The 23,857-nt window shown below is 41.6% G+C and overlaps 1 protein-coding gene across 18 annotated transcripts in view; it reads right to left on the bottom strand.

The window, feature by feature from the left end:
- The window catches only part of LOC125446630 (RNA-binding protein 4B-like), a 135,948-nt gene that overhangs the window by 99,551 nt on the left and 12,540 nt on the right, over positions 1 to 23,857 (bottom strand). For 5 of the 18 annotated variants that reach the window (XR_009442919.1, XM_059639577.1, XM_048520344.2 and 2 more), the window contains exon 3: positions 5,931 to 5,968. The exons of 7 other annotated variants lie outside the window; for them this stretch is intronic. Coding sequence is in view for 9 of the 11 variants with exons in the window: in XM_059639577.1 (XP_059495560.1) it covers positions 5,931 to 5,968 (38 nt within the window). In the remaining 2 variants the exon portion in view is untranslated. 6 more of the 18 variants (XM_048520346.2, XM_048520347.2, XM_059639572.1 and 3 more) reach the window with 6 other exon arrangements.

The raw sequence follows: 23,857 nt of genomic DNA, 5'->3' as shown, positions 1-23,857 counted from the left end.
TGATCAAGATTTATGTGCAATATGTGCAAGGTTGCCTTTTGTTATTCCATCATCACAAGTTTCAACATTAAATAGCACAGAAATATTTCATCCAGGAAAGAAATCTGGATTGTATTATATTCCAAATAATGTTACTGTACATGTCAAGGGATAATAGAGGGTTCTGCAGACTGAAAGATTCCTTGGACACTTGAGTCATAAGAATTACTGCGGCTAACAGCTTTACTATTTTGTAATGGTTTTAACTTCCGCAAGCAAGGTACAAGTCAGCATTGTGACGAAATCCAGTTACCTTGGTGTTTATGGCTACACCACTGAAAAACTGCAGCACTAGTCAGGATAAAGCATTTTGCCTGATTGGCATTTTACCCATTAATTATCCAACCATTAATCCTAGCATAGGATGTGCAGCAGCAACTCAAGAATGCTTGACATCATCACCGAAACCAGTATGTCATTCCCTAAAAGGACAAAGGCAAGAGGTGTGTGGAACATCACTACCTCCATGCTTCCCACCAAGAAATACCTTTTAGACATGAATATTTATTGAATTGGAATAACACAACATTATTTACAGCAGTATCCTGGAATTAAATCTAGAAAGAAAGATCTAGAAGTAATCAATATGAGGAAGTAGGTGAGAGCTTTTTTTCCACAAAAGCCAAATAGGTTCACTGATGTAAAACTTTAGATAAGAATAACTATCCGCCTACTCAACAAACAATGCCCGCATTGCAAGAAATAATTGTGCTTAATAAGACAGGAAATCTAAAACAAATTAGTTTTCTTTAATCATGACCCCTGTGACTCTGAGCCCTCATTACTTCCTACTAGAACTGTGCTATGAATAAAACATTATCAGTGCCTTGCTTAGCTCTAGATTCAGCTATTTCTGTCACGCATTTCACATGTTACAACCAACATACGCTCAGGCACAATCGAAATTCAGCCCATATTCTAAGCTACGTCAAATCTCATTCACATATGCCCTACACTAGTTCCATTCGAGTAACAGAGATAGTAGAGAATTGCCGAGGCCAGGCAGCACGGAGGAGTAGGAAAGTTGACGTTTCGGGTCGGGACCCTTCTTCAGAAATTTCTGTGATCCTCCAGCTCCACTGTGTTATTCCATCAGAGTAACAATTTGTTTTAAAATCCACATTCTTATTTAAAATTGTTCCTTGGTTTCACTGGTCTCCATTTCCAATTTCAGCCAGCCCTACAATCCTCCCAAGATACCTGCAATCATTCAATTTTGGATTCTTTCACCTCCCAAATTTTAATTACTCCACAACTGGCAACTAAGCATTTGACTAAGAGTCGTCATAATTAGGTTCTAGTAAAATTAATTTTAAAATCTTAAGTTTGGTTCTAAGCTCTAAATTTCACATGTAACACCCTCTTCTGTCCCAAATACCTCCTCTGACCAAAGTTTTAGGCATTTATCCTAATATCACCTTATGTGGTTGGGTATCAGATTTTGTGCATTCATGCTTCTTTTGTAGATTTTAATAATCATTAATAATTAAATGTAAATTTGATTATACTTTTGAGCCAAAGATGTAAAGAGGTTCACTTCCAATCCAGTAGATACTGGAACTGCAATTTGGAAAAGAGTGCTAAATTCATGATTATGGCCTTTAATCTTACTAGGCAAAGGCTAAATTGGAAAGGCATAATTTGCCACATCAAAAACATTCCAACCGGCATAGGCGAGGGTCATGGCCTAGTGGTATTAATGCTGGACTGTTAATCCAGAGGAAAAAGATAATGTTCCGGGGACCTGGGTTCGAATCCTGCTGTGGCAGATGGTGAAATGTGAACTCAACAGAATATCTGGAATTAAGAATCTAATGATAACTGTGAATCCATTGCCGACGGTCAGAAAAACCCATCTGGCTCACTAATGCCCTTTAGGGAAGGAAACTGTCATCCTTATCTGGTCTGGCCTACATGGGACTCCAGACCCACAGCAATATAGTTGACTCTGAACTGCCCTCTGGGCAATTGGGGATAGGTAATAAATGCTGCCTAGTCAGCGACGCCTTCATCCCGTGAATGAATAAAGGGAAGAAAAAAGTCTGCTACTCCACAATCAATTATTTTCTGGACAAGTACGTTTTCGATCATAAACAATTAAAACTTACCTACAGAAGCTGAATTTCATGCTGAGTTGAAGACAATGTATCCAAGGAGAAACAATTGTAAGAGTGGAATCAAATTTTATTTGCATCCAAAACCAGGTTGTTCTAATGCAGAATTTCAAAATGAAGGGCATGGTTGGTTTTAACTACAAGGAGTATGAGCATGACAGCACAAATCAGCTGTAGTGGTCAAGAATAAAGATTGCGCCCACCATTTGAAAACAGCTTAAACTGAAGACTACTAAAAAATAATAAAAGTTCGGAGGAGGAAAAAAAAATAGTAGTTCAGACTTAAAGAACTGAATATTAAAATTAACATGCAGAGTCTCCACAAAACTATATGCAATTTATCTGGTATCTAAAAGATTTATCAACAACTGTGATTCAGTTGATCCGACTATGATTTGATGGTCGTAGCAAATTTTGATGCGAACAATGCAGAAAGATTCCTCAGGACTCTTTATTCCTAACAACACATCCACAGAAAACTTTGGTTAGAAAAACATATATCATCACTTCCAAGATCAAAGCATTTTTGCACACGCACATGCACGCTCTTTGACATCATTATAGCTTTATATAGAAGAAGCAAGTGGATGCATTCTGGCCAACTAAAGATGTTCTTTAAAAAGTGGCTCATTGCTATGCTGCCCAAGAGTTACAAAGTTATTTAAGTTAAAGTTATGGTGGTTATATGTAGCTAAAATGACAGCAGGTAAGTTTTGGTCCAATATCACATGGATTCATTGTTGAAATGAGCACCTTTAACACCAATATACATTAATTTGTCATTTTAAAATCTTAGTCAATTGCAATACATTCAAAAGGCATCGTCATCAACCACCAGGAGACCAGTGAAATGTCTCTGCCACGTCCAAGCAAAAATCTGCAACGCTGATGTCAACCAGCAGCATTTGTTAAAAACTGAGGCATATAAAGCTTTATCCGATCAGACAATCAGGCTTGTAAAATTGTCCTTCTACTCTTCTGCTACCAGAAATGCAAGTACCCATCAACCGTAGAATACATCTGGATCTTGCTTCTCAAATTCTTTTACACTATTTATAAGAGAAACTAGATTTGGTCAACTGTGTCAACATAAAGCTAAAAGGTAAAATATTATGAGATATATAATTGAGTGCAACATATTAAATATTTATATCACAACATATCACAACAGGGTCACACGGGGATTTGAAAACAGCAATGAACATTTTAAAATCTACACACTGCTTGATTGCGAACACCAATAACCTCAAGTTTATGAAGTGCAGATTATGGGAAACCAAGAGGACTACGCACTGGAATAAACCTAGGAAATCAAGGCACAGGTGAGGATTTCAGCAGGAGATAAACTGAACTTGAGAAATGTACCAAGCTGGAACTAAGAAGTCTCAGTGATGGTGTGAGAATTAAGGCAGAATCTTGCATCTAGATCAAGCGTGATGTCATGAACGTAAACAGACTGACTGAATCGAAGACGGACTGCCAGAGAGAGGGAATGAGTTAAGCGAACAGAGTTTACTACTAGCTTCCGATGTTTCTAATACTTAAGTGAAGAAAATTTCTGTTAACCTACAGATCCACCGATACATGTTGGATTAAAAAGTCACATAGTTTAGCAACAATGGAAGAGTCAAGAGGCATGGTAGTGGGATAGAATCGAATGCCATCAGCATGTGCGTAAACCTGCAATTGGATGATGTCACCTATTTCACATTTGCACGCTGCCCGTTACAGGGGCAAAGGTATTAAGATAACAATGTGGGAGGATCCGAAGCCACTGCAAGTGGTTCTCTGTCTACAATTAGATGGAAAAGAATAGAACCATGAGAATAGTTCCACCTAGCAGGATAACAGTGTAGTAGCCCTGAACAGGAATGATGTTTTTAATCCTATCAGGGACTGAGAAGGGAAATTTGAGCTTCGTCAGTCACATGTTATTTACACTGATAAGAGCTATTTTGGCACTGTGGCAGAGCAAAACACTAATAATTCAAATATAGGAGTTGAGGAAAGATGGGAATGTATTTGGGATGCCACGACATAATTAAGGACTTTGGAGATGAAATGGAGCTTGAAGAAAGAACAATTAGTTTGCTAGCTCCACCAATTATTTTGAACTGCAACGTTAGCTAACTTAAATGATTCATAAAAGGTAATCAAAATGGAATCTAAAGTAGCAAGTAAATGTATGTGCAAATGAGTTAACAAATTTCTTTGCTCATGTCTCCAAATATTAGTTGAGCATACAGTAGCCACATATTAGGTACAGCAGCTCCCAATACCTTTTATCTTAACTGATTAAGTCCTGTGGTCCTCACCTATAAGCAAATTTGAAGGACAATTCATTTTGACTCAACATTCATCTATTCTTCAAAAAGAATAATTTAATAAATTTATTTTAAAGTTTGAGTGGATCAATTCACTGACGATCAAGACTCACTTTGGCTAATTGGTATCTTTCATGAATAACTTCTGTGACGCACAATAAGCAATACTTGCATACTATTCATTCTTCTGCCCCTTCTTTCAATCATTGTTTTAAGTTTGATTTAGTTAACCTAACATCAGCTTTTTCTCACAGATACTAATCTAATAGCTCCAACATTTGTGGTATTTCAACATGTATCCTGCATCTGTTGTACTTCATTTGCAGTTTCAATGCCTTAATTCCATTACCTGGAATATATAATTTGCAAAGTTTAAGCAGAAAAATCAGAAAGGTATTTTTATAGAGCATGCTGTTACCATGCTGCATATTAACAACTAGAAGTTTGTATTCTTTATTTCTGTTCTTTAACATTATTTTGCACACAATGTTGTTTTGGGTCCTCTGAACAGCTTAATTACAGAAATATGCTATTGCACAGAATAGGAGTACTGACGCATTTTGTAACAGCCTGGCACTCACGCTTGACTCTCCCCAGTTCACTCCCTTCCTCTGCTGAAGGTACTAATTATTTTTCAAGTAATGTTATTGATGTTCCATGTGTCCAATTTATCATTCTTCAACACTGAGTCCAATCAGTGATGGCACGTAATACAATACTAAGACATGTTACAGCCAAAGCAGATTTTACTCCCATCTAACATTTACACACTCACTTGAGGAAGACTAACTCCCTAACAATAAGGGGTAGGACCGAGAATAATATTTTTCCCAGTCACATCTGCTTAAGTAGACAATAAAAAAGGCAGGAAAACAGACAGCTGAAGATGAAGTGGATTCAGGGGTGCAACAGGTAGATGGAATGAACTATACAAAATAGACAGGCTCGCTAGACAAGCCAATGGACTTTTCCTGTTCCTTTAATTCCACCTAACAGAGCCTACAATTTGGCACAGCAAAGCATCTGTAAAAATCAACACTAAACTTGCATACTGACTCAAGGCTAAGTATGTGCCATGAGCTAAATCTGTGTATAAGGAAATCAGATAATTATTCTGCCCAGTACCTGCACAGAGCATTAGGTCAGGATTGTAGATTCACATGGACGCAACACGCTCAGGCTGAGTACTCATCATTTATTGTAAATCAGATTACAGGAAATCCAAAAGCTTCAAATTTAAACAACTGACAGTTACATGAGTCAATCCCACCAAACATAAAAGAAATCCAGAAAGAGAAATTAAAACTTCAAATTTAAAGATACTTGGTCACAGTTTGAGAAGATAATTGAGCCAGTGGCTAATTAACACGATATTTAGATATAGTGTCTCACTAATATCTTCCACATTAAAATCAATAAGCAAAAAACATTTGACCCGAGTTTCTGCACATACCAAGGGACCCGCGGCTCTCGTCACGATGCAAACCAAACCTGCGAAAGAAGGGACAGTGCAGATTGATTAAAAACAGGCCTTTCACCTCATCACCACATGGGTGCAAACCACTCAAAACAAACCACCTTGAGATCTCAGCTCCAGCCTTACATTCATTCAGCCAGAAAATCTATTCAGAATCACGATATCCAATTTACAACTGCACAGGACTTAACAACATATTGATTCAGGTTAATGACACTAGGATCTAACCCATAGAAAGCATATACCAACAGTGACAGGTGCAAAAGGAAGGGGTCAGGGCACTCACTTTGCAAACTTCAAGACCCTACAGCGGTGGTCATTATTCCTAGACATTAACTGGAAACTGCTTACCATTAAGGAACACTGTGCTTCACCATTTGAATACCCTACACATAATGTCTTAGTTAAATAACATAAATAAAATAAAACCATTATTTCAGTTAAGGGAGGTGAGCACATCATCACAAATTAACATGAGGAAAGAAAATGTCCCACTTCCCCAGTGCACAACATTAACTTACATGAAGCTTAGCATGTTAGTCCAGTGCGTAGCTGAGCAAGGTCCATCCCAAGCTAAGGTTCAGTCTGCCTAGCTGATTTCAAACTGGGGCCTGCGATATCGCAAACATTTTATGCCACTGTCATGGTAACATTCCTGTACAATACTCAAATTTGGTCGAACTGTAATGAAATGACCATCAGCTGACATTCGAAATCAAAATATACTTGACGTTAACCAGCAACATATCTGGAATTGTGCAGCCTTTCAATCAATGAACTGACTGGTGTCTCAGAATCTGCCACGGGAGTAAACCAAACACTAGGATATCTTGGTTAACACACGAGAAAAATCAAAATAATTTTTAGCGAGGCATTTTTGTTTCCTAATCAAATGATTTACAGTATGAAAGAAAGCACACTGGTAATCATTTACTTTCTGGGCTCAAACATAATTCCCAACTGTCAGAGATACAGGGGCATATTAACAACATATTGATTCAGATTACTGACACTAGGATCTAACCCATAGAAAGCATATACCAACAGTGACAGGTGCAAAAGGAAAGGGTCAGGGCAACAGCGGAGGTAAGACGAACCCAGAAGACTGCAGCTAAGGTAAGGCAGTTTTTAAAAATTACTTACCGGTAGCGGGCAGTGGTGATTTTCTCTTTCACAGAAGGAGCGGGAGCAGCGGAGGAAGTGACGAGGAACAGAGGGGCAGCCGGGAAGGAAAGCAGTGACCATATATGTCAACAAGGCGGCTAAACCCGAGACTCTACAACTGTAGTGTCTCCCACCCACCCTCCTCCTCTAACCTAGTTAATAAGGTAAGGTTCATTCTAAACTTTCTCTATTGAATATAAGTTTGTTATTAATTTTATAGCAACTTGAACTAAGCTTTCTACTTTAGTACTGAGTGGGTGTTCAGATAAGTGGGGTATGGATGCCAGGGCAGTTGCTTGCTCCTCCTGCAGAATGTGGCAGGTGGGAGACATGGCACACGTCTCCACTGGCTACATCTGCGGGAAGTGCAGCCAACTACAGCTCCTTGAAAACCGTGTTAGGGAAATGGAGCTGGAGCTGGATGAACTACGGATCATTCGGGAGGCAGAGGGGGTAATTGAGAGGAGTTACCGGGAGTTGGTCACTCCTAAGGCTCAGGACAAGGATAGATGGGTTACAGTTAGGGGGAGGAAAGAGGACGGACAGACAGACAGTGCAGAGATCCCCTGTGGGCATTCCCCTCAGCAATAAGTATACCGTTGTGGATACTGCTGGGGGGGATGACCTACCAGAGGAAAGCCATAGTAGTCAGTTCTCTGGCACTGACCCTGACACTGTGGCAAAGAAGGGAAGGGGGCAGAATAGAAAAGTACTCGTGGTAGGGGACTCGGTAGTTAGGGGAATCGACAGGAGATTTTGTGGTCAGGATCGGGATTCCCGGAAGGTACATCTCCAATTGGGTGTATAAGGTTCTAAAAGGGGAGGGCGAACAGCCAGAAATCGTGTTACGTATTGGCACTAATGATATAGCCAGAAAAAGGATTGAGGATATAAAAAGTGATTTTAGGGAGTTAGGATGGAAGCTGCAAAGCAGGACGAACAGAGTAGTGTTCTCTGGTTTACTACTGGTGCCACAAGATAGCGAGGCGAGGGACAGGGAGCGGGCACAGCTTAACACGTGGCTGCGCAGCTGGTGTAGGAGGGAGGGCTTCAGGTATGTAGATAATTGGGATGCCTTCTGGGGAAGGTGGGACCTGTACAAGAAGGACGGGTTGCATCTGAACTGGAAGGGGACCAATGTCCTGGGTGGAACGTTTGCTCGAGTAGTTCGAGAGGGTTTAAACTAGTATGGCAGGGGGGTGGGAACCTGAGCTGTATACCGGAGGTGAGAGTTGATGCGGGTAAGGCAATAGCAAGAGGTAGACCAGCTAGTGGGAAGGGTTTTCCTGGGAAGGAACCAAGGGATCAGTTAAAGTGTGTTTGCTTTAACGCAAAGAGCATCAGGAATAAAAGTGATGAACTAAGAGCATGGATCAGTACCTGGTGCTATGATGTTGTGGCCATAACAGAGACATGGGTTTCTCAGGGGCAGGAATGGTTGCTGGATGTTCCAGCGTTTAGAGCATTTAAAAAGAATAGGGAGGGGGGGAAAGAGGAGGGGGTGTAGCACTACTAATCAGAGAGGGTATCACAGCTACAGAAGCTTCCATTGTCGAGGAAGATCTGCCTACCGAGTCAGTATGGGTGGAAATCAGGAACAGCAAGGGAGTAGTCACCTCGTTATGGGTTTACTACAGGTCCCCCAGTAGCAGCAGTGAGATTGAAGAAAGCATAGGTCGACAGATTTTGGAAAAGTGTGGACGTAGTGGGGTTGTTGTAATGGGTGACTTTAACTTTCCTAATATTGATTGGAACCTCCTTCGAGCAGAAGATTTGAATGGAGCTGTTTTTGTAAGGTGTGTTCAGGAGGGTTTCCTAACGCAGTACGTTGACAGGCCGATGAGGGGAGAGGCCATTCTGGACTTGGTGGTCGGAAACGAGCCGGGGCAGGTATCAGATCTTGTGGTGGGAGAGCATTTTGGTGATAGTGACCATAACTGCCTCACATTCTATATAGCTATGGAGAAGGAGAGGATTAGGAAAAATGGGAGGATATTTAATTGGGGAAGAGGAAACTATGATGCGATTAGACATGAGTTAGGAAACATGGACTGGGAGCAGTTGTTCCATGGTAAAGGCACTACAGACATGTGGAGACTGTTTAAGGAACAGTTGTTGCGAGTGATGAATAAATATGTCCCTCTGAGACAGGCAAGAAGGGGTAAGATAAAGGAACCTTGGATGACAAGAGCAGTGGAGCTTCTTGTGAAAAGGAAGAAGGTAGCTTACATAAGGTGGAGGAAGCTAGGGTCAAGCTCAGCTCTAGAGGATTACAGGCAGGCGAGGAAGGAGCTCAAAAATGGTCTGAGGCGAGCCAGGAGGGGGCACGAGAAAGGCTTGGCAGAACGGATTAGGGAGAACACAAAGGCATTTTACACTTATGTGAGGAATAAGAGAATGGTCAAAGAAAGAGTAGGGCCGATCAGGGATAGCATAGGGAACTTGTGTGTGGAGTCTGAGGAGGTAGGGGAAGCCCTAAATGAGTTTTTTGCTTTTGTTTTTACGAAAGAAACGAACTTTGTAGTGAATGAAACCTTTGAAGAGCAGGTGTGCATGCTGGAATGGATAGAGATAGAGGAAGCTGATGTGCTGAAAATTTTGTCAAACATTAAGATTGACAAGTCGCCAGGCCCGGACCAGATTTGTCCTCGGCTGCTTTGGGAAGCGAGAAATGCAATTGCTTCGCCACTTGCAAAGATCTTTGCATCCTCGCTCTCCACTGGAGTTGTACCTGAGGACTGGAGAGAGGCAAATGTAATTCTTCTCTTCAAGAAAGGAAATAGGGAAATCCCTGGCAATTACAGACCAGTAAGTCTCACGTCTGTCGTCTGCAAGTTGTTAGAAAGGATTCTGAGGGATAGGATTTATGACCATCTGGAAGAGCATGGCTTGATCAAATACAGTCAACACGGCTTTGTGAGGGGCAGGTCATGCCTCACAAACCTTATCGAGTTCTTTGAGGATGTGACTAGAAAAGTTGATGAGGGTCGAGTGGATGTGGTGTATATGGACTTCAGCAAGGCATTTGATAAGGTTCCCCATGGTAGGCTCATTCAGAAGGTCAGGAGGAATGGGATACAGGGGAACTTAGCTGTCTGGATACAGAATTGGCTGGCCAACAGAAGACAGCGAGTGGTAGTAGAAGGAAAATATTCTGCCTGGAGGTCAGTGGTGAGTGGTGTTCCACAGGGCTCTGTCCTTGGGCCTCTACTATTTGTAATTTTTATTAATGACTTGGATGAGGGGATCGAAGGATGGGTCAGCAAGTTTGCAGACGACACGAAGGTTGGAGGTGTCGTTGACAGTATAGAGGGCTGTTGTAGGCTGCAGCAGGACATTGACAGGATGCAGAGATGGGCTGAGAGGTGGCAGGTGGAGTTCAACCTGGATAAATGCGAGGTGATGCATTTTGGAAGGTCGAATTTGAAAGCTGAGTACAGGATTAAGGATAGGATTCTTGGCAGTGTGGAGGAACAGAGGGATCTTGGTGTGCAGATACATAGATCCCTTAAAATGGCCACCCAAGTGGACAGGGTTGTTAAGAAAGCATATGGTGTTTTGGCTTTCATTAACAGGGGGATTGAGTTTAAGAGTCGTGAGATCTTGTTGCAGCTCTATAAAACTTTGGTTAGACCGCACTTGGAATACTGCGACCAGTTCTGGTCACCCTATTATAGGAACGATGTGGATGCTTTGGAGAGGGTTCAGAGGAGGTTTACCAGGATGCTGCCTGGACTGGAGGGCTTATCTTATGAAGAGAGGTTGACTGAGCTTGGACTTTTTTCATTGGAGAAAAGGAGGAGGAGAGGGGACCTAATTGAGGTATACAAGATAATGAGAGGCATAGATAGAGTTGATAGCCAGAGACTATTTCCCAGGGCAGAAATGGCTAACACGAGGGGTCATAGTTTTAAGCTGGTTGGAGGAAAGTGTAGAGGGGATGTCAGAGGCGGGTTCTTTACACAGAGAGTTGTGAGAGCATGGAATGCGTTGCCAGCAGCAGTTGTGGAAGCAAGGTCATTGGGGACATTTTAGAGACTGCTGGACATGCATATGGTCACAAAAATTTGAGGGTGCATACATGAGGATCAATGGTCGGCTCAACATCGTGGGCTGAAGGGCCTGTCGTGTGCTGTACTGTTCTATATTCTCAAACCACTCAATCAACAGCATCTAGATCAGAACCACCAGGCATCAATTACATTTGAGATATATAAAATTAGTATCATCTTCAATTGCTTATGGTGTGAGCCCTACTTTAGTCATTATTCATACTGGCTTTAAGAACTTCATCTAAGGCTACAGCTGGCTCAGACTCTATGTACACACTAAAATGAATACTATCCATTCACTGATCTTTATAAGTGCAAATCTAAACTGCAAATGCCTCTCTGAATTCAACTACAGCAAAACCAAAAAACAAATGTAATTAGTCTTTCATGCAACACTTCTAAGCTGGATTCACTAGATTAACATCAAGAGTAGATGGAAAGCCCAAGTCCATTATTGTTCGGGCAGATGACAATAAAAGATAAAACGAAGTTTCTTTGGAAGTGCCTTAAACTTCACACAAAACCAAATAGCTGTACCCATATCGACTAGAAGTCTACTGGCTTAAAGCTGTCATCTTTGAGATGTTAACTAAATTTTTGCTTCCACCCTGTGTGTTGTCTGGAAAGGTTCATTTCAGGTTTCTCACACAGGCACTTTGGTGGTTTGACCTATTTTAGTATTGCTTTACTCCTGATGATAGCCCAATTAGTCAGAACTAAATTTTGGTTCATTTGCTTGGAATATAATAATCAAGCTAGGTCTTCCCCCTGCCATGCACTCATTGTGAAGCAAATTGGGGAAAATTAACATTTTCACCCTCCAATCGGTTCCTCAGTTTTACTTATGACTTGTTCTCTTTATCATTAAAATGGCCATACGAAAATTATCCATTTAGTGGCTAATTAGGTCATTTACCATGCCATACAGATAAAGAAAGTTCCAAGTTTATTACAGTTTTATGACAAGTTAATTACCTCACCCAACTGGAAGAGGTAAGAGCACTACAGCTGATCTTAAAATCCATCTACCAGGATGGAAACGAAATTTTAAAATTATACGTCAGGGATCTTATACCTGATTGCAATTCAGTAACTGTTGGAATGCAAGTGACAGCCTGATTTGGTCTGACTGTCATAACTTGCTTAGATTGCTAAATGGCTCCTTGTCTTAGCTACCTTTGTACCGAGACAGAGTAGCGTCAAATTAAACTGTACTAAATAGTGTTGCTAAACAACTCATTGTTCAACTATGGAGAATCACTGAGTTTTTCCAAAGAATAAAACATCTATAAAGAGGAATTTCCTAATTCCTCTTTCAACCTCAATCCTTTTGTCTAATCCCAAAAATTGCAAACTTTCTTGAAAGGTTTTTGAAGTATAGGTTAGTGTTACCTGTCCACTATTTCCGAACTGTCCTCACCTTTGCTCCAATTATTCCTAGCTTTAGGCTGACTCGACCTGCACAACAGGTCATTAATATTTACATGGCATTTTCTCAACTTGAGAAAACAAAAGGGATCATATTGTCTGGATTCAGGGCTGAACAATGGAAAAGAAACTGTCTCCATGCAAGCCTGTTTCTTCCAAAATCTGCCCAGCAATTGTGACTTGGACGAACAGGTCCATAGAACCCCAAGGCACAGCTAATCTTTGGCAGGCCAGTATGGCCCCCTAATAGAACTGTCATCAGTCCCGAACATCCCTCACACATAGACACTACATATAACTTTGTGCCTATGTGGTGGTGAATAGTTTTGGCCACAGTTGGAAGAAACAGATGTACTAGTGCTCTGTTGTGCCACGCTGCAAAATGCAATTTTACTTAATCGAAGTGCAGCACTTGTTCCAAAGACTTTAGGGGCCTTCACAATTGAATTTGTTTGCAAAATAACATTAGTCCTCACTGCTTACAAGACTGGGCTCGCCACACCAGGCAAGTACAAACAGTACTTAGTTTCAATGCTTTTTAAAGACTACTACCTTTTATGGCTTTTATTTTGAATGGATCACAACAGTCAAAATTCAAAAAATAGCGTGGCGGAGAGCTGGATAGACAATATGCACAAAGCGTTTGACAGATCACAACTCATGCTCAAGGGGTCCTTGAATGAGGTAGATGCTTCTACAGCTAATTAGAACACTGACCGCCTTATTAAAGATAAATTATCCTCACCTTTCAGTTAGTATGCAGGGTACTGGGTGGCAGGGTACTGGGCGGCAGGGTACTGGGCGGCGGCTGCAGCAGCAACAGAGTACTGAGCAGCAGTGTACTGAGCAGCGGAGTACTGGCTGGCAGAATACTGCGCTGCAGAGTACTGCGCGGCAGAATACTGCGCGGCAGAATACTGTGCTGCAGAGTACTGGGCGGCAGAGTACTGGGCGGCAGAGTACTGCGCGGCAGAGTACTGGGCTGTCGCGTACGAATCTCTTGCTGCAGAATTTGTAGGGTCATACATAGTTGTAGAAACTGCTGTGCGCTCAAACCCATATCCAGTGCTCAAGGCAGGCATGGGTGGTGGACGACGTAAAGGGCTCCTGTCACGACCATAATAAGTAGTGGGAGTTGCCAGTGGCCGCCGCTCGTAGGGGTTTACTGCAGCAGGGATACGATCTCGCAGGGAAGTGCCGAGAGGCGAAAATGGAGCTGCCCGACCGTATGGATCTCCCACTGCTCCATACGCTCCTGCCCGATATTTCTCGTAGTAATCGACGACCCCGTATCGCTCATCGTAAAGTGGGCGCTCTCCGTACGCAGTTATAGGCCGCGCGGTCATCGAATACGGATCTATGTAATCGCGTGAATAGCCGCCATCAAAACTGCCATCGAGACCAACGCGATCTTTGGGGCACTCTTTAGACCAGTGGCCTTCTTTCCCGCAGCGGAAACAGCCGTTTTTATCGCCCATCCCGGGTTGCATCCGCAGCCGACTCTTGGAGAGTTCAACTTGTATCCGTTTGCCTTTAAAAGGAGACGCAATATAATATCAGTACCAAGTACATTAACCAGGCCACTGGTAGACAGATCAGAATCAACGTGGACCTAACCTTTGTTGGCCAATACAATATACAGACATCAAGGCTCAATAAATGGCTCAGAGAAAATTCACTGAGGTACTGAGCCAGTCTAAGAAAGAAAGCTCATTTCCTGATCTGTGATGAGTCATTTTACCTCAGCTGGAACAGTGATACATATACTACAGCTGACCTCTGTAAACCCAGGCTGTGCAGCAAGGTTGTGGTGGGATGATTGGTGATTAATGTGACCTTATTATGGTGCAAACCAGGCTATATCAGTGGGTCACCCATCATAAATCTATTGGTTCTTATTTTCAATGACTTAAAAGCAAGATTGCTAATAAAAAAAAACACCGGCCAGTCCTGTGAATCTTCTCCAAATTCAAGCAGCTGGCAGATCTGACTTCACATTATCCCACTTGCACATACAATCTATGATCAGAAGAAAAAGACCAACAAGAAAATAAACACTGTAGAACATTCTTCTCTGATGTCCTCAGGCAATTAAAATGTTGATATGAAACAAGAATTATTTATCAATACACAGTACTCAATAAATATGGTAGCTACAAGAGCAAGTCAGAAACTAGGAATTCCATGGTGAGTAACACACTTCTATATTCCCAATACCTGTCCACCATGTGCAAGTCAGGAATCCGAGAATACTCTTTGCTTGCCTTAATGAATGCAGCTACAACAGTCAAGTTCAACACCATCCGAGACAACGTGCTGGACTGGCAGCATACCAGCTTCAACATTCACTCCCTTCACCATCTATATTGAAGTGGCAGTTTGTACAACTTATTAGAAGCACTGCAACTCCTCAGGTTCCTTTGAAGTCACATTCCAAACTGAAGACCTCTACCACCAAGGCTAGACCAACCTTTCCATATGGGGATCACTAAATCACGAGGGGCATAGATAAGGTGGATTGTAAAGGTCTTTTTCCTATGGTGGGGGAGTCTAAAATTAGAGGGCAGACTTTTAAGGTGACTTAAAAGGGACTTAAGCGGCAACTTTTTCCACACTTAGGGTAACTCGAGCAGATTTACTGCTAGAGGAATTGGCAGATGAAGGTACAGTTACAACATTTAAAAGACCTGTGGACAGGTACTTGAATAGGAAGAGTTTACAGGAATACAGGCCAAATGTGGGCAAGTGGGATTAGTTTTGTTTGGGAAACTTGGTTGTCATGACAAGTTAGACTGAGGGTCTGATTCAATGCTGTTTGACTCCACGACTGCGGGAATGTCAACAGCAGATCTGGCACAGCATTGTAAAAATTAATTTAAAATGGAAAATTCCAAAGCAGCATATTGATCAGTTAAATTAAATGAGTAATGTATAAAAAGGGTCTCCAAAAACAGGCTGAGCTGCAGATCTGACTAATGAAATGATTTTTTTGTCATCTTGATTAAGAAGCAGAGCAAGTGACACAGTCATTGTAGACTCCTAGTCTTGATGACTAATTTAGCATATGGGAGTGTGATGCAGTGCTGGTTATTGAGCTTAACTATCAATGATAGTGTGTTCTCTCTGGTGTTGCACACTCAGCTGCCCACGCTCTAATCCACACAAAAGCAGGGTCAGAAGCTGGTTGTGTTTCAAACCAAGTTTTCCTCCTCACCCATCCTGTTTTTGGGCAAGTTTTTGTAGAGGAAGAGGTGTAGGAGGGTGTTTGGGGATCCCTTCTTCCCATTCCCTTGTTCCCCAATGCCTCCCATTCTTTCTTATTTTCTCTCCACATACTCTCATTCTCTTGCTTTGCCACTTCCTGCTACAAACCTTTTTTCCCCTCTTCCACAAAACCAGTCTCTTCCCCACCATCTCCCACAAACTCACAGTCTCCCTCTCTGTTTCTTACAAACTCACATTCTCTTCTTCCACACCACTTCCTACAAGCCCAAACACACTTCCTCACTGCCTCTCACCAACTTACTCCGTCTCCCAGTGCCACCCACAAACCCACTCACTCTCACACCTCCTTTCAGACTGTCTGTGTCTTCTTCACACAGACAAACACATGCTTGGGTGACTCATTCCAATATTTTGAATACAGTCCTATAAAGGTGTCTGAACTGTTCAAGAAGTCTCCTTTTCCCAGAGCATGTTCCTATTCTCAAATACGAACTGGCTTGCTCCTCTCTCTGGGGTGTCCACACACATGCAGCAAACACTGTGCACCTTGCACCAACTTATCTGCAGTGGTCTGTCAGGCCTACACCTTTGTTCAACTTAGATTCCCCAACCCCCACTCCATCACCATTACCTCTTCACCCCAGAACTTTACCCTTCATCTCAAAGCCCCAGTGTACTGAAACTTCAAAATCCTCATTGCAACACAGCCTTTCACTGCTTCCTATTCAGAGTACCCCCGTGCTTTGCTTTTGATAGGCTCACTTGTTTAGTGAACACAGGGAAACAACTGGCTCTAGCCAAGCAGCTCTGTAGCATCAAGCCAACATCAACTGACCTTTCCATGTTACTCTTTCCATTGGCCACATGAACACTGGTCGGCTCAGCCTGACCTAAACGGGCTAGGGCAGCAGATGCATGGGACCATCACCACATTCAGCTCTCCTCTAAGTCACGACCCATTCTAAACGTCTTTGCAACAATACTGTTGGTTGTACATACTGATGGCGTACATACACCACCATCCCATCAAAAGCAATTAGTAATGGGGAATAAATGGGGAAAAAAGTCCCTCGCTAGTAAAATGCATAGCAATGGGGGCTCTCTCCCAAGTCACGTAGAATATTGAAATAAAGAAGCAGTACATCAATTGCTATAGTCTGATGTGACTTGGAGGAGAGTTTTTTTAATGCTGAGCCATGCTTGGGAAACATGCCCCATGCACACTACTTCTCTCTATCCCCTTCTATATTTTAAATATCATTTCCACTGGACTTATTATAAAGTAATACCAGAGAAACAGATGCAGTTTGCAGAATATTCCCAGTCACACCAGACGCAATTCCGCTAACGGGAAGACTGCTGTTTCTTGCTGCTCCAAAGACACTGCACCCTGCTTTTTTTTACAAAGATAGTGCTCAAGCTGCTGTGTTTTTCAAACATTTTCTGTTTTTATTTCCAATTTCCAGCATCCGCAATTCGTTTGGTTTTTTTTCTGTTTCTTGAGTTAGATGCAGAAGAATAAATCTCTGCAAAAGGTCGTGACCGAATCTATAGTTGTTATGTTACTTTTGTCCCTGAAGAGGGCACAATGACTGTAGGTTGCTTTGACAGAGAAAAATATAAGCTGTTGTTTTACCCTGCAAATTTCAAGGACTCTTCAGCATGGATGCTGTCATTGGGTTGATGGTTCAGTTGAAGCCACAATGTTCAGTACAAGCAGACAAAATTAATTTGACTGCTCAGTGTGTTTTAGCTTCTTAAAGTTTTTTTTTCAGGTTAGGACAAGTTTTTAAAAGGGAAGGCCATTGACTTGTTCCGTTTAAATATCACAAGGATCCCAATAGGGAAAAATAAATGAATGAATGCTCCTAGAGCTGCAGGATTAAGACAAAAGACATTGCAGAGTTTAGTTTTAATAACTTGGAGGGCCTGCATTGATGCTGTTGTGCTTCTCAGTCTGAAAACCTCAGATTAAATTATTGTGCTCAATTTTGAGGATAGTATCTGCAACTAAGAAACTGACAACACTTCTAAGATTTCCTACACCCCCACCACCCATTGGTGGTGTTGTACAACACTTCACAAAGTAAACAAAAAAGTTCTTGATTTTGGGCACATCACTCTGGTCAGGGCATCACTCAAGGCAAAATGCCCAAAATATAAAGAAATCCAAACATAATTAACCAAAATTATAATGCAACAATGGGCCATCATTCATTATATTCTCCAGAATTAAATTTGTTCCAGTTTACAGATCAGCCCGGTACAAGGAGCACAATTCCAACTGAGCTTGACCCAAGTGGCACGAACAAGAGACAACCGTACAGCTATCCAAGGCTGCTCTGCTGTTCAGTAGTATCACTGCTGATTGTGTTTCAAGTCTAATTTGCAGTTCAATTAAAAACAAATCAAGAAAAATAATTGCTTGAAATTGGAAAGCAAGTATGAATAAGCAAATCAATGTTATAAAGGGAAATTTTGGAAGTAGGGAACACTAACTGTGTTTAAAAATAATGAGTTCAGCAAAGTGAATTGTAAACTAAATTGAGCTAGTTAGCAGAAGGCATTAAAATGCAAAAAATGGAATATACCTAATTCAATAAACAAGCATATAGAAAGCAATACTACAGGGCTCAGAGCAGGAAACAAGTATCAGACTAAATGGACTGAGGCTGATCTATCTCATGGGTTAGTTTTAGTTCTACTTATCCAATCTTTTAAGGGTATAAAATCAATGAAGGTTACAAGCTGCAAGGTCTGGCAGTGACTTCAATAAGTGGAAGTCGATGTTGTGAACAGTGTTCATGATGTGGAGATGCCGGTGTGAACTTGGGTGGACAAAGTCAGAAGTCACAAAACACCAGATTATAGTCCAACAGGTCTATTTGAAATCACAAACTTTCGAAGCACTGCTCAATAATCAGGTGAAATAGAGGGAAGAACATAGGCACAGAATTTATAGGCAAAGAGATGATGGGAAGCTATTTCCAGTTACTTAAGATGGTCAAAAGTGTCAAACAGTGTGAGTAAACTGTCAACAGCTGAATAATAAGTGAAGGGACTTATGAACTGATTAATTAAGGCAGAGAGATAATTACCAAATAATCAAAAATAAGGTGGTGCGAGAGACAAAGCAAATGGCTAGAATAACGAGTAGGTAGAATTGCGTGACACGGGTCTAACCAAAGTAACAAGTAATGAAAAAATGTACAAACTAATAAAGGTAGAGAGATAATAACAAGTAATCAAAGTAATGGTGTCAAAGAGAACTGTAAGGAAGATTTTACAAACATAGAACAGTATTAAAATTAACAGGGTTACATGTAGCATGACATAAACCCAAAATCACGGTTGAGGCCGTTCCGTGAGTACAAAACTCGGCTGTCAGTTTCTGCTCGGCAATTGTGTTGTTGTGTACCTTGAAGGTCGTCTTGGAGGCTGCTTACCCGAGCAGAATCACTGAGTAAAAATTGATAGCCAAGTTTACACTCGACCATGATCATGAGTTAATGTCATGCTACATGTAACCCTACCAAACTGTTCTGCGTTTGTAAAATATTTCTTACTGTTTTTTTTGACATTATTACCTTGATTACTTTTATTATCCCTCCACCTTAATTAGTTTGTACAGTTTTTGATTACTTGTTACTTTTGTTAGACCCTCATCATGCGACTCTGATACCTATCATGTTATTCTAGCCATTTGGTTTGTCTCTTATTTCTGATTTCTTGTAATTATATCTCTGCCTTAATTAATCGGTTCACAGGCCATCCCTTCACTTGTTATAGAACGTAGAACAATACAGTACAGAACAGGCCCTTCGGCCCTCGATGTTGCACCGACCTGTGAACTAATCTAAGTCCCTCCCCCTACACTACCCCATCATCATCTATATGCTTATCCAAGGACTGTTTAAATGCCCCTGATGTGGCTGAGTTAACTACAATGGCAGGCAGGGCATGCCCTTACCACTCTCTGAGTAAAGAACCTGCCTCTGACATCTGTCTTATATCCGTCACCCCTCAATTTGTATGCCCCCTCATACAAGCTGATGTCATCATCCTCGGGAAAAGACTCTCACTTTCACCCGATCTAATCCTCTGATCATCTGTCTCTATTAAATCCCCTTTTAGCCTTCTTCTCTCCAATGATATAAGACCTAAGTCCCTCAGCTTTTCTTCATAAGGCCTTCGCACCAGACCAGGCAACATCCTGGTTATTCAGCTACTGACATTTTATTCGCACCGTTTGACACTTTTCACCACCTGCAAAGACTTGTTATTCAGCCCATCAACACTCCATTCACACTATTTGTATTTATTTATTGACACTTTAATTATCTGGAATGATTTTGCCATTATCTCTTGTCTATATATTCTGTGCCTGTGCCCTTCCCTCCACTTTATCTAATGAAGGGGCAGCACTTCAAAAGCTTGTGATTTCAAATAAACCTGTTGGATTATAACTTGGTGTGTTGTGTGACTTCTGACTTTGTGATGTTGGCATGCCCATTGCTGTGAGTAAATCTTCGCAACGGCTGAGCACCGTACAGCTTAGAGTGACTATTGGTTACAACATTCTAAACACTGTGATTTACACAAAATTATGGAATTTACAAAGATAATAAATTATATACTTCCCAGGGCTAGCATAGGTTCTGCACAGCACCATTTTTTTTAAAAAGGGGAAATAATCAAAATTTCAGCAAAGTTACGCTGCTCCACTAATATTCATGTGCTTCTGATTCTTAAGTGTCAGTCAATGAGGTCTTTTGCCCTAACACCTCACAAATACAACTACATAAATCATTGCTGCAATGCAGCTGCAGGATCATCAACTTTCCCCAGGGAAATGTTGGCTCGTCTAAAAGGAATATCAGTTCTGAAATGGAATCAGTATGGAAACTTGCAGGTTTTAGAGTGTAATGGGTTATAGTGGTTGAAGAAAAGCACAATCAATCAGTAACCACCTCCACCACCACTCCCCCCTCGCTCCCCGCCACCCACACACACACACAGAGACAAGAAAAGGCAATACCATCATTATGCAATACCCTAGGTAGGATTTCAATAGCATATTCAGCTTAGCAATATTTTCACACCGTTATTCTAATATTAGAACACACAGCAGTGCAACTTTTGTTTTCGTTCTTTCTAATATGGGTCTTGACTAAGTAGAATATTTTGATGAAAATCATGATTGTAAAGTCTTGAAAGAATAAATATACCAATAGAAATACATAAGAGATACATATATCACTAAACACCAACAGCACAGATTACCAATCTTTCCTGTAATGGTTAGTACAAATATCCACTCCTTGTATCCACTCACAAAAAACCTTGTATATGTTGCATACGCAAATTTTACTTCCTGCCATAAGTTCTGGTGAAAAGAGGGAAATGTAATGGAGGAAGAGGCGGGGTTTAGGGCCAGTGTAGGTCCGGAAGAGGGATTGTTCCACGTAACCTACAAAGAGGCAGGCATAGCTTGGGCCCATGCAAGGTACCCATGGCCACTCCCGTTGTCTGTAGGAAGTGGGGGGAATTGAAAGAGAAGTTGTCGAGGGTGAGGACGAGTCCAAAATGATGCCACCTGAAGGTTGCAGGAACAGCAACTCATATTCCGCTTGGGAAACCTGCAGCCCAATGGTATCAATGTGGATTTCACAAGCTTCAATATCTCCCCTCCCCCTACCACATCCCAAAACCAGGCCAGCTCATACCCGCCTCCCTAACCTGTTCTTCCTCCCACCGATCCCCTCCACCCACCTCAAGCCACACCCCCATTTCCTACTTACTGACCTCATCCGTCCCCTTGACCTGTCTGTCCTCTCTGGACTGACCTATCTCCTCCTTACATCCCCACCTACACTAAGCTTCATTGGCTCCATCCCCACCTCTTTGACTTGTCTGTCTCCTCTCCACCTATCTTCTCCTCTATCCATCTTCTATTCGCCTCCCCCCCTCCCTATTTATTTCAGAACCCCTTTCCCCTCCCGCATTTGTGATGAAGGGTCTAGGCCCGAAACGTCAGTCTTTCTGCTCCTATGATGCTGCTTGGCTTGCTGTGTTCATCCAACTCTACACGTTGTTATCTCTAGTTCTGGGGAAAATCTTAGTTTCACCATTTTAATAGAAGAACATGAAGTCAGTCAATTATATTTTTGAGCCAGTCACCCATTTTATCTCAACACTACATTGCTGCACTTTCCCCATATCCTGGAATTCTCCAGCAAACACAAACTACCAAACCATCTCAGAGATGCGCAATTAGTCGATGAGGGTTGGGAATCCTAAAGATCAATGGCCTTCTAAAGAAATAATTTGTCATCACCTTAAATGCGAGACCCTACAGCCCTGTGCTCCATTAGTGGAAACTGTGTCCCAGCAACTTCTCTCCAATTGATCCTTATGACATCCTACAAGTTATAGCTTGCCAACCCAAAAATTTCTCATTTTCTGAAAAGATCAATCTTCAGTCAACATTAATACATTAGGATTCATGGTATTAGATATAATTTTAGTCAGGAGCCTCTCAAGTGGCTCCTTATCTAATATTTACTGAAAATCTAAGTTAATTAAATCCCTTGGTATCCTGTTATTTTGCTTACCTATTCTCTCTTAGTTAACTTTATTTAATCATCTAAAGATTTTCTAAATATCCTGCTACCATGTAGTTAATAACACATTCTAGCATTTTACCTCCTACTGATGTTAAATGAATTATTGATTGCCATTTTCTCGCTTCCTTTCTTAAGGAGTGGGATTAAGTCTAAAAACAAACTTTACAAGTCTGACAATCAAGAGAGATGCAAAGTTAACATTTCAAGTCACAATGACTTCTTTGGAACTGAAAGAGGCTAGAAAATGAAGATTTAACAGATTGTCAGATGCTCAGAGAAACAAGTCAAATCGACTGATGATCAAAGAGGAGTTTTATGTAAAACATGTGCAAATGGTTGATGTCAATGACCAAACAAATGGATGAAGGTGGAGCAGTGAGGGATGTGGTATACAGAGATTTAAGTAAGGCATTTGATAAGGTTCCCTATGGTAGGCTTATGCAGAAGGCATGGGAGAGGATGTAATGTGGCAGATTTGATTCAGAAGTGGTTGGCCCTTAGAAGACAAAGGGTGGTAGTGGATGGAAAATATTCAACATGGTGCTCAGTTACGAGTGGTGTACCACAAGGATCTGTTCTGGGTCCTCTTCTATTTGTAATTTTTGTAAATGATTTGGATGTAGCAGTGGAAGGGTGGATGAGCAAGTCAGTGGACGATACGAAGGTGGGTCACGTTTTGGACAGTGCGGAGGGCTGTTCTAGGTTACAAAGGGACATTGATAGAATGCAGAGCTGGGCTGAGAAGTGGCAGATGGAGTTTAACCCTGAAAAGTGTGAGGTGATTCATTTTGGAAGGACAAACTTGAAAGCAGAATACAGGGTTAACAGAAAGATTCTTGGCAGTGTGGAGGAGCAGAGGGGTCTCGGGGTTCATGTTCGCAGTTCCCTGAGAGCTGCCACCCAGGTGGAGAGAGTTGTTAAGAAGATATATGGTATGTTAGCTTTCATTAATACAGGGACTGAGTTATACTCCAGCTATACAAAAAAGCCTGGTTCGGCCACATCTGGAGTATTGTGTCCCGTTCTGGTCACCTTATTACAGGAAAGATGTGGAAGTGTTAGAAAAGGTGTAGAGGAGATATACCAGGATGTTGCCTGAATGGAGGTAAGGTCTTATAAGGAAAGGTTGAGGGGGCTAGGGCTTTTCTGTTGAGAACGAAGGATGAGAGGTGACTTGATAGAGGTGTACAAAATGATCAGAGATACAGATACAGTAGACAGCCAGAGACTTTTTCCTAGAGTGGAGGTATCTTTTACGAGGGGACATAATTTTAAAGTGAAAGGAGGTAGAAATTGGGGAGACGTCAGATGCAGGTTCTTTCTTCAGACAATGGTAGGGGCATGGAATGCATTGCCGGAGAACGTAGTGGAGTTGGCCTCATTAGGGGCATTTAAGTGGCTATCAGAC

The sequence above is a fragment of the Stegostoma tigrinum genome, chromosome 34 (assembly GCF_030684315.1).
Source record: "Stegostoma tigrinum isolate sSteTig4 chromosome 34, sSteTig4.hap1, whole genome shotgun sequence".
NCBI lineage: Eukaryota > Metazoa > Chordata > Chondrichthyes > Orectolobiformes > Stegostomatidae > Stegostoma > Stegostoma tigrinum.
The sequence above is the reverse complement of the archived record's forward strand: the minus strand, read 5'-3'. Positions and strand labels throughout refer to the sequence as shown.